General features: G+C 34.2%; 1 protein-coding gene across 4 annotated transcripts in view; it reads left to right on the top strand.

Moving 5' to 3' along the window:
- The window catches only part of ITGB1 (integrin subunit beta 1), a 59,602-nt gene that overhangs the window by 30,224 nt on the left and 16,997 nt on the right, over positions 1–12,381 (top strand). For all 4 annotated transcript variants that reach the window (XM_090266167.1, XM_090266169.1, XM_090266170.1 and 1 more), the window contains 7 exons: positions 150–235; positions 5,268–5,487; positions 6,983–7,153; positions 7,925–8,163; positions 10,697–10,852; positions 11,612–11,707; positions 12,011–12,100. In XM_090266167.1, the coding sequence (XP_090122293.1) occupies positions 150–235; positions 5,268–5,487; positions 6,983–7,153; positions 7,925–8,163; positions 10,697–10,852; positions 11,612–11,707; positions 12,011–12,100 (1,058 nt within the window). The remainder of the gene's footprint in view (positions 1–149; positions 236–5,267; positions 5,488–6,982; positions 7,154–7,924; positions 8,164–10,696; positions 10,853–11,611; positions 11,708–12,010; positions 12,101–12,381) is intronic.

Genomic DNA, 12,381 nt, shown 5'->3' with positions numbered 1-12,381 from the left:
GTCCTCTTTGGGGCAGGTCTGGATCGTAGTATTCATATTTATCATTCATGTATATTGCATTATTTATTATTATGATCCTGATTTTTTAATTATATTTTGTCTTGAAATGTCAAGTAAAGTGGTCTGTCTATTCTCTTCTCTCTTGACAGATGAAAATAGATGTATAAAAGCAAATGCCAAATCATGTGGAGAATGTATACAAGCAGGGCCAAACTGTGGATGGTGTACCAATTCAGTAAGTAAGATTTTACAGGTCCTTTCCAGTTATTCTATAGTCATTTAGTGTTGCACAAACCTGTCCTGGAGAAGAGCTAAATATGAATTTCATTTAAATTAGTGTTTAATTGAATATGCATCAGCTCTGTGTACAGTATTGTGTGATAATGGTTTGGAATGTGCTGTTCAAACAGTAGCCTCTGGGCACATGTGGCTTGAGCACTTGAAGTATGGGTGATCCAAATAGAGAATTGGTGCAAGCCTCAAATAAATACCAAAGCTCAAAGAATTAATGCTTAAAAAATTATTAATAATTTAAAATGCTAATTATATATACATAATTAAAATTAATGTCCTTTTTCTTTTTCTTTTAATGTAATTACTAGACAATCTAAAAATACATATACATGCACACGCACACATAAATACATATGTACATATATAGCTCACCTTTGTGGAATATTTCTATTATACATCATCCCCCCAAACTTAGCCATTTAATTTGACTGTCTTAGATTTCTTTTCCCCTTTATAAATGGGAGATATATAAATTAACCATTCTAATTATATTTGAGTTAAACTAATATGGAATTGATTTGCGTCCTAATAAAAACCCATTGAAGCTAGAGTTTAAATTTTATTCACTTTTGTCATCTCTATACATTGCTTAACATGGTATCTTCCCCAAAGCTTACTAAATGTTGAATGAACTAGTTAGAACAGGAGATGAAAGAATTTTTTTTTGCAGATATATAATTTATTGAGTGTGAATAATATCAGAAGGCTAAAACCTTATTGTTTTTACTCAGGCATTTGACCCCCCACACATTTCAAGTACCTGCTTGACATAACTGGTTTAATATGGTTTGACCATGTGAAAGACAAAATGAGAGGTTTTTCTATTATTATTTCAAACCTTTTCTAATGGTAGTTTCTTTTCTCCTAAAAATGGTATTCTGAATTTATATGGAACCATAAAAGGCCCCACATAGCAACAGCGACCCTGAGAAAGAAGAACAAAATTAGAGAAATCACACTACCTAATATCAAACTGTACTATTAAGGCCATAGTAATCAAAACGGCATGGTTCTGTCATAAAAACACATAGATCAGTAGAACAGAATAGAGAGCCCAGCCCACACTATATGATCAATTAATATTTGACAGAGGAAGGAAGCACATACAATGGGCTAAAGATAATTTATTCAATAAATGATGTCGGGAAAATTGGACAGATACATGCAGAAAAATGAAACTAGACCATGTTCTTATACCACACACAAGAATAAATTCAAAATGGATCAAAGACATGAATATTAGACCCAAAACCATGAAAATCCTAGAAGAAAACATAGGCAGCAAAATCTTGGACGTAGCTCATAGTAATATTTTATCAGCTATATCTACCCAGGCAAGGGAAACAAAAGAAAAAGTAAGCAAAAGCGATTCCACGAAACTAAAAATTTTTGCACTGCAAAGGAAAACATCAACAAAATAAAAAGACAACCCACAGAATGGAAGAACATTCACCAATACATCTGATGAGGGGTTAATATCCCAAATTTATAAAGTACTTAAAAAACTCAACACCAATAAAACAAACAACCCAATTAAAAAATGGGCAAAGGAACTGAATAAATACTTCATCAAAGAGGACATACAGATGCCAAGAAAACATGAAAAGATGCTCAATGACACTAACCATTAGAGAAGTAAAAATTAAAATCACAGTGAGATACTGTCTCACACCTGTCAGAATGGCTATCATCAATAAACCAACAAACAAGTGCTGACAAGCATCTGGAGAAAGGGAAACACTTTTGTACTGTTGGTGGGAATGCACATTAGTGCAGCCACTGTGGAAAGCAGTATGGAGATACCTCAAAAAATTAAAAATGGATCTGCCTTTTGACACAGCGATCCCACATCTGGGAATATATTTGAAGGAACCCAAAACAATAATTGAAAGAACATAAGCACCCCTATGTTCATTGCAGCGTTATTTACAATTGCTAAGATATGGAAGCAGTGCAAGTGTCCATCAGTAGATAAGTGGATAAAACAACTGTGGAACATTTACACAATGAAATACTACCTGGCCATAAAAAAAGAATAAAATTTTACCCTTTGCAACAGTATGGATGGACCTGGAGATTATTATGTTAAGTAAAATAAACCAGTCAGAGAAAGTCAAATTCCATATGATCTCATTCATATGTGGAATCTACTGAACACACTGAAGTAACTAGGAAAATGGGGACAAAGTCATAGATAGTAGATGACAGCTAGTAGGGCATTGGGGGGAAGGAGTTAGGAGCTGGAGGGATTGAACAAAAAGGAGAAAGGACTCCTGGACATGGACAACAGTGTGTTGATAGCTGGGGGGAGGGTAGTATAATGGGTCTAAATGGTAATGGAAAAAATACAATCAAGATTAAATAAAAAATTTAAAATAGTATCTGGAATTAAATTGGAGACAAATATGTAAATAGTTTAGTCCTTTGACCTTTGAGGCATAATTCTTAAATTATTAAGGTTATTTTTGAATATGAGGTCTGTCTGGAAAAAGTTCAGCCATTTTTAATGTAACGAGAATGGTTTGTGCAATATCGATATTGAAGTAACCTGGCAGCCAAGTAGAATGGACTGGAATGCACATGAGTGAACATGAAGCCTGCACTGTACTAGTCAGGAGGAGCAGTAGACGTGGTTGAGTGAGCATGTATAGTATGTGGGCCTTTGCATTCAAAATGAGCAAGTAGAGCAATGAATCTGCATTAAATTTTGTATTTAGCTTCAAACATTCCTCCGTGGAAACTATTCACATGATTCATAAGGCTGCATTCAAAATTAGCAAATAGAGCAATGAATCTGCATTAAATTTTGTATTAAGCTTGAAACATTCCTCTGTAGAAACTATTCACATGATTAACAAGGCTGCAGCTATGGGCAACTGGTGATTGGCAGCTTCATCATGGCAATATGCCTGCTTATGCATCACATCTTGTACAGAGGTTTTTTTTGGAAACATCAAATCACCCAGGTGACTTAGCCCCCTACAGCCCAGAATGATGCCCTGTGAGTTCTGCCTTTTCTCAAAACTAAAGTCACCTTTGAAAGGGAAGAGATTTTTGACCATCAGTGAGATTCTGGAAAATACAATGGGGGCAGCTGATGGAAATTGGGAGAACCGTGTGAGGTCCCAAGGTTCTACTTTAAAGGAGATTGAGGCATCATTGTCCTATGTACAATACTGTATTTCTTGTCTCTTCGGTAAATGTCTATTTTTCTTATTACATGGGTGGATACCTTCTGGACAGACCTTATGTTCAGTGAAATTTTACTTGCATTTTATGATTGTAAGAATGGAGTCACTCAGAGAACCATGAGGAGGCAGCAAGCAGACAAAAACAAGTTTATTGAGGGAATTAGCAAGCGGGGAGGAAGCCGTACCACGAATGGCCTGACTCCAGGCTCCTAGGGAAGGAGGGGGCTGTTTTATAGGGGGAAGAAAAAAGAAATTATTGAATTCAGTCGTTTATCGTGCAGCTGTGAGTCTGAGGGTTGATCAAGACCAGACGGAGCTCGGGTTGATGCACCCCACTATCATGGGAAACTCCCAGACAGCTGCAAGCAGGCGGGGGTGGGGGAACAGCATGGGAACCGAGGCTGTCAATGATTTTAAACTTTTCCTGATTGATACTTGGAAAGTAATAGTGTGCTGGGTAGTATGTTTTTGTGCTTTGGTGGTATTTTAGGTTTGACAATATATAAAAGCCGTGCAGCTTTGAACCATTCCATCCACAGCATTCCTTTGCAGTTTTTTCTCTAATGACAGAAATTTAGGGTTATGTTTCCCTTTAAAAATAACTGATCAAAACTACTGCGTATATTTTATATTTAAGTATTCTTACTTACTGCATACAGCACCATAAAAATGGTAGATAATAAAATACTATATAAAAGTGAGTATATGTCACCCTAAATGAAAGAGATTTCCTCATTTTTCCAATGTTAAGGTTAAAACAGTTTTTGGCTAACTAAATATAAAATTTTTAGGGATATATGTCAAATGTTTGTTATAATTAATTGATTTAGTTATATGTACACATTTAAAAATGATACACACGCTGTGATCGTTTTTTTGCTCCCACATTTTATGAAAACATTTTATTCAAAATCTTTATATCTTAAAAGCCGTGTTTTTGTTTTTAGTGAAGGTACTTCTTTGGTCATCTGATAAAATTTTAACTTCATATAAGTTTTTTGAGGTGTAACACATTTTGAAATCATGTCCCTGCTAGAAATTTTACCCCAAGCCATGAGTATTACATACCATTAGGATCTCTTTTCTTTTTTAATTCACCCTATGGAAATATATTCATAACTCTTGTAATATAATCACTTACTGTATTTTTAAAATAAGTTTTAAGTCTTGTTTAATAGCCTATACTTGGAATATTTTCAGACCCCCAGGAATACTAAATCTGTGCTGAGTTTCTTGTTCTTCTTTTAAAAAATAACACCATTAATCAAGATGCTTTTAGGATAACATCTTTTCCATAAACATTGAGTTATACAAAATATTGTGATTGAGGATGCTACATAATATGAGAGGCTTTTAAGGATTTTTCTAAGGGAAATTTTAGGGAAAAAATACTGGTAACTGGGTATATTATACATTATTAGTGGCTATTAACCATGCTAAATAAGTGATTTCACTGAAGAAATTTCTTTGATTAGATACTCTGAATTTGAAGGTAGGACAGTTAAAATGTGCACACTTATATTAGTCCTAAGTATTATTAAAATAATGAATTACTAGTAATATATTAGTTAAAAAGGTACTACATTCAAGGAAAATACTTTATATATAAGAGCACTTATTATGGTTTGGATGAAAGAGACATTTTGTTTAAAAACCAGAAATTAAGTATGTTAGATGTGTCACTTGATTTTTGCAATTTAACTGTGTTTTTTTCAATTATGTTATGTAAAAGATTTACCCATTATGCTTTTTATTTATACCTATATTTTATATGTCATTTAGACATTTTTACAAGAAGGAATGCCTACTTCTGCACGATGTGATGATTTAGAAGCCTTAAAAAAGAAGGGTTGTCATCCAGATGACATAGAAAATCCCAGAGGTTCCAAAGATATAAAGAAAAATAAAAATGTAACCAATCGTAGCAAAGGATCAGAGAAGCTCCAGCCAGAAGATATAACACAGATCCAACCACAGCAGTTGGTTTTGCGGTTACGATCAGGTACAGAAATCTAATTCTTTAAATACCTTTGTTTCTACTTGAGCTTTCTGACAACTTTATATAAGTCTCTCACCAATTTTTGTTGAGAGTTTATTTCATATGTGAACTGGCTATCAGAGGTGTGGAATACATTAAATTTTAGAATTTTTTTCAGGTTTGTAAGACACATGCACTTGAAATAAAAATAATATTGCCTAATGTTCAAGGTAAATTCTGTTAAAGTTAAGAAAATATTATATTTAATGGGTTTTAAAAATAAAAGTGTTTATTCTTTGGTGTAATTACATAATATAAAGACAATATTTTAACATATTTTTCCTTTGAGTTTGTTTAGTGTTGTGAAAATACTAAGGTTTTTGTAATAATCTGTCAATTTTGTATCTAAAAAAACAACAAAAAAAGAAGACAAGCTCTCTTCCTACTCCTTCCAGTTTCTATCCCCTTTCTCTCAAAAGCATGGTACACATTTCTTGTGTTTGTGACTTCCACTCACATTCACTCTTCACCTTCATGCAGTCAAGGCTTCTGCTTGAGACCTGTGCTGGCAAAGCTCTGCCTTCACCTGAACCACGGAGCCTTAGTGGATGCTTGTTGGGGACCCTTTTTTCTTGTCGCCTTTCTGTACCAACTTGTGTCTTTGAGCCTCTTGAAATACTCTTTCTCTTGGCTTCTGTGGTATCCTCCTGGTTTTTCTTCTGATCTCTTTCTAATCTTTTTTGTCTTTTTTCTTCCTGTCTCTTTGCAGCTCACTTAATTGTTGACTTTCCTCTCATGGCTTTAAAACCATTTGTATATTTTCACACTGTTTTCTCTTTAAGCTTCAAACCCATTTAGTGAACTGCGTACTTGAAATCTCTATAGAGATAATCTACAAGTTGAGAATTTAATGATTTTTCACACAAACCTTTTATTTCTTGTGTATTTCCTGAGTGAATTACACCTAACACCTTTTACACCCTGTCCTTCATTGTTTCTATTCAAATCTTCATTGTTTTCTTACATTTTTGCTATAGTTTCTTAACAAACCTCTTTGTAAGTCATTTTTAGAACTTTTTACCATTTACCAGGTTTTCTAAGATAAAAACCAGAATTTATTATTTACATGTAGTAGGATCCTATTAAACAGAACAATCTTGACTTAGAACTTTAAAAAGTCAGATGTACCCTATAATAAGCCCTCCCCACCCACCCTAGTCTCATTTATGTTTTTCCATCTACTTGATTTCCTCTGTGTTAGTTCTCAATTGACCATTTTTGTCTGTCTCATCCACTGTGGGTGTTGTCTTTTTCATCTTGCATCCCCAAGGCCTGGCATTTTGCATATTTGTGAATGAAATTAAATATACATCCATTGCATTACCTATGGAATCCAATAGGTTTTATAAAAGTTTTAGCAGTAATTTCATTTTATGGTGTTTACCTTGTGAATACAATTTATTTGTTTTTTTTTCATTGCTGACAAGCTAATTTCATTTTCTAATATCTGTTTAATTAGGGGAGCCACAGACGTTCTCATTAAAATTCAAGAGAGCTGAAGATTATCCCATTGATCTCTACTACTTAATGGACCTCTCTTACTCTATGAAAGATGACTTGGAGAATGTAAAAAGTCTTGGAACAGATCTGATGAATAAAATGAAGAGGATTACTTCGGATTTCAGGATAGGTAGGAATATTGAGAAAATTGATAATTTTTATTTGTATAAATCTTGGCAGTATTATTCTTCATTATATACTTGTGAGGTAAAGAGGCCAGGTTTTAGCTTTTACTTTGAGAGAGGACTGATAATTCGTGTTACATATTTTATAATCTTTCTGCCTCCTTGTTTCTCTGTTATGTATGTTACCTTGTTATTTGACACAGATTACAATTTTCCCTTGTATCCACAGAGTATTGGTTCTAGTACCCTCTGCAGATACCAAAATCCTCAGGTGCCCAAGTCTCTTATGTAGGATGGTATTTGCATTTAGGCAACAGCAGGCTCTGCCTATACATCACTTTACTCACGTGGATTCATCATAGTACTTGGTGCATGGCAAATTCAAATTTTGCTTTTTGGAATGTTCTGCGATTAAAAAAAATATTTTTGATCTGCAGTTGGTTGAATCTGAGGTTGTAAAATTCACGTATGTTGAGGACTAACAGTCTACCAAATAGATAGTGAAATGCATGCTTGCTCATAGGATTTTATAAACATGTTGAGTATTCAGATTCTATTTCATTACTAATTAACATGATAGCCCAATTCTACTTCAGACCTGGATTTTTTATGTTTTAATTGTCTCCTTTCCAAACCTTACTGTTTCTCATTAAGGAAAAAGATAGACTCACATGTGGTAACATTCTTGTGTTTTGTTTTGTTTTGTTTTGTTTTTAATGCAAGTTTATTCATTCATCCATCCACTTGTCTCTCTGTATGCTTTTTTTCCTGCACAGGGTTTGGCTCATTTGTGGAGAAGACTGTGATGCCTTATATTAGTACAACACCAGCCAAGCTCAGGAACCCTTGCACAGGTGATCAGAACTGTACCAGCCCATTTAGCTATAAAAATGTGCTCAGTCTTACTGATAAAGGGGAAGTATTTAACGACCTTGTTGGTAAACAGCATATATCTGGAAATTTGGATTCTCCAGAAGGTGGCTTTGATGCAATCATGCAAGTTGCAGTTTGTGGGGTAAGTGCATTCATTTTCTCCAAAGGGGCAGTATTTGTATGAAGTTTAAGTGTGATTCTGCTATCAGTTAGTAGAAAAAAATTGCCTTTATTACCATATTATACTCAATTATTCCAGAGGGGTGCAGAATTCAGTACCTTAAATTCCCTCGAACTCTGAGTGCTTTATAAAAACATATGTCATCATTATGTCTATTTGAACAAGGCACTTAGTTCATTTATACAGGGTTTTAAAAGTCCAGAATGCTTACCATTTGAAACAGTGGGGCACTTCAGCTGTACTTTAGCTGGTGTTCTAGGTTTTGAGAAGAGGCCCAGGTGTCCTGATGCTCTGGCTTTATATAGAGATGGCACTGAGACCATCTGAGGTATCACAGGAGTATTACAGTGCTCAGATGGAAAGTAACTTCAGATATAATTTCTTTTGGTCACTCTTCTTCTGTTCTTCATCTTTAAATAGGCCTTTCCCCGTGTCTTAGTAATTCAGAAAGAAAGAACTTTTTAAGTCCTAATTTGTAAGCTGGGAAATAAGTATTTTGGGAAGACATATATTTGGTTTTAATTATAAAATTTTCAGTAATAGCAAGCTCATCTCTATTGGACTAGTGGTTAGAATTTTATGATCCATTTACCAGCTGAAGACTTTGGGATGACCTGTAGCTGAAGCTGAAACTAGAAAACATTGTGAGGTAAATAAAGTTTGTCTTTTTCAATTACAGTTTACATTCAGTATTATTCTGTATTAGTTTCAGGTGTACAGCATGGTGGTTAGGCAGTCATGCACTCAAGTATTCAGCTGGCCCCACACATAGTTACTACAACATTATTGACTATATTCCCTATGCTGTAATTTATACATCTGTGACTATTCTGTACTTCTTAATTTCTTCACCTTTTCACTCAGTTCCCCAACACCCCTCCCCTCTGTCAACTGTCAGTCTGTTCTTGGCATCTGTGAGTCTGTTTTTATTTTGTTTATGTATTTTGTTCATGAGATTCCACATAAAAGTAAAATCTTACGGTAATTCCCCTTTCTCTGTCTGACTTACTTCACTTAGCATAATACCCTCTAGGTCCATTCATACTGTTGTAAATGGTAAGATTTCATTCTTTTTGATGGCAGAGTATTCCATTGTATATATGCACCACAGCTTTTTAATCCACTCATATATTCATGGGCACTTGGGTAAAGTTTGTTTTAAGTACCTGCTACTATATCATTTTCCTTCTTTTTCTTCCTTGTGTTACTCCTATTCCCTCAAGTTCTTCCTTGATTCCAGGTGTTTCTTAATGGTTATTTTTCAACCAATTTTTGCTGAAGTGCTAACTGATATTCAAGATAATAATGTTATAACATTTAAGTATAGTGGTTAAGAGAACAGTCTTTAGACTATTAGAACATGGCTTTAAATTTTCCCATCTCCACTGATCTTAGGCAGTTTATTTAACCATTCTAGAGGGCTGTTTCCTTCTCCTTATGAAGGGATAATAATATTTATACATCATAGGTCTATTACGAAGTTTAAATTTAGTAATCCATATAAAGTGCTACTAAGCACTCAGCAGATATTAACTGCTATGTTATTGTTACTTTTGACTTCTCTCTGGGTAGTTGCCTTTAAGGATAGTCTGCTTTTAAAGGGGAAGAAAGATTAATATTCTAGGTAGTGCCTCCTGACACTTTTCTTTTCTTTCCAACCATTCATTTGTGATGCTGTTAACAGCTCACTGTCAAGAAGGGAGCATTGGGCTATCTGTAACTGTGCCTCTGCTTGTGGGATTAAAACAATCTTTAGCACCTATGGCCAATTCTGTCTTTCTGACTGGTAATGCTGATTGAGAGTAACTGTTCCACCTACTTTTCTAGATCCACTGAGTTGTCAGCATTAATAGTTTTATGAGGATATAAACAGATGTATTGAGTAAATTTAGACAAATATAATTACAAAATTACCAGGAGAGAAGAGGACTTTATTGCTACATTAAATTCTTTGTTGAATAAGGTAGAGAATAAAATAAACAAATAAGCATTACTGATGTGTTAGAATGGTGGAGTTTTTTCTATAATTAAAGAAAGGCCTGCTGTGGAGGGCCGATAAGGGAGGTCTTGCTGCAGAAGACAGCAGGGACGAGGATGGAGGGGAACAGATAGCAGCAGGAGGGTAAAGTATGGCAAGGCCTGAGACATTTTTATTTACATGTGAAGTACCTACTGTATGCTGAGCACTGTGCGAGTTGATGCAGATGTGAAGATGAGCAGCACGAGATGCGGTCCCTGCCACTCATGGAATGAGTTACCTTACTTTCTAGCAATGAGACAGACATTGATTTTAAAAGATACAGTTTCTAAAAATGAGCTGAGAGGTGGATAACCAGGTAAGATGTAGTATACAGTGGGCTCTATGTGTTTATAAGTAAGAACAGGATTAGCACTGTGAAAAGAAGGTAAAAACAAAATAAGGTTAAAGTATAGTGATAGCCTATATGAATTATTGTGAGTAGTATTTTTAAATTATAATATTTTTCTTTTCAAGTCATTGATTGGTTGGAGGAATGTTACACGGCTGCTGGTGTTTTCTACGGATGCTGGGTTTCACTTTGCTGGAGATGGGAAACTTGGTGGCATTGTTTTACCAAATGATGGACAGTGTCACCTGGAAAATAATGTATACACAATGAGCCATTATTATGTAAGTGCTTAATTCCTTACACAATGAATGGATTCTTGTTGAATTTTACTGTTTAATACTAAGAGTATTGTGGATGACAGGCTTGTGGGTTTTTCAGGTTTGAGGTTTTGTAATTTTGTTAAGTACGAGTCCTGACCTAATGTGCAGGAAAGCTTACTATTGCTGTTTTTAAAGATGTGGCTTTGTGCTTGCTTCCTTTCACTTAGACAGGGGCCTCAATAGGATGAAAGGAGCCTCAATAGGATGACAGTTACTCCATGCTTCAACCATAGCTGCCTCTCCTTTTCACTTGCCTAAATCATTTGTTAGCAAATTTGATATTATTTCTAAACAAATAATTTATGTAGTTTTACAAATAAGTACCCTTTCTTTACTAAAAATAAAGACTGGCAAATTATTTAGGTACTGAAAAAAATTTAAACCTTGGTGAACCTTGGTCTTTTTCTTAAGTGATAGATAATGCAACCGTTAATTACTGACAATAACTTTAATTTCATTGTTTTGACATTTAATATACATAGATAACCTTGTTTTATAAAACCTTTTTATTATGGAAATTTTTATACATATATAAAGAGAGAAGGGCATTAGAAACCCGTGTGTAACACCGCCCACTTCAGCAATTGTTTGTGTTATTTCAAGCAGCGTTATGTAAGTAATCCAGTTATATATGCAAATTATTATGATTTTTCTAAAAGGATTGGAAAAAGCATTGATTGGATATAATTACATACTAAATTTTATTACTTAATTTTTTAGGATTATCCTTCTATTGCTCACCTTGTCCAGAAACTAAGTGAAAATAACATTCAGACTATTTTTGCAGTTACTGAAGAATTTCAGCCTGTTTACAAGGTAAATATATATGTGAGATAAAAATAACAAATTTCTAGACCCTTTTTCTTAAGTCATTAGAAGCAAAATCATATATCTAAGTTTAAGTGTGGAAAAATGTCACCAGCTAGACAGACTGTATTTTACAAAAGTATTTTATATTAATTTTTAATACATATAAAACTAGATGTTTTTCTCAGTTCTTTTTACATTATTTAGAAAACGTATAGGGAACTGGTATTAAAAATAAGTAGTATGTACTCAGTAGGTGCATATATTTGAATGAATATATCTGTATTTTATGTGTTTATCTTTTAATTTCAGGAACTGAAAAATTTGATCCCTAAGTCAGCAGTAGGAACATTATCTGCAAATTCCAGCAATGTAATTCAATTGATCATTGATGCATACAATGTGAGTACATTTTAAATAAGATCTATTCGGAGAGTACCCTGTTGAGAATACATTGCTCAAAGAAAGTAAAACTTCCTTCATACACAACACAGGGGTTCCCAAAGTGTTTTAGGATGACCCTACTCAAAAAAAGAGATTTTTACAACACTTTCAAGATTCCAGTTTCATGTCTTTCCCATAGTTATCCCCGATTTTAATAGTATAAATTCCCATCGTACTGGGAAATTATGCATTAGCCTTTTATATTTGTCCTGAGCTGTCTGAGATTCTTAAAAAGCCCT

This window comes from Furipterus horrens, unplaced genomic scaffold, assembly GCF_987537825.1.
Source record: "Furipterus horrens unplaced genomic scaffold, mFurHor1.1.pri manual_scaffold_2, whole genome shotgun sequence".
Taxonomy (NCBI): Eukaryota; Metazoa; Chordata; class Mammalia; order Chiroptera; family Furipteridae; genus Furipterus; species Furipterus horrens.
This window is presented reverse-complemented; position numbering and strand designations above follow the sequence as displayed.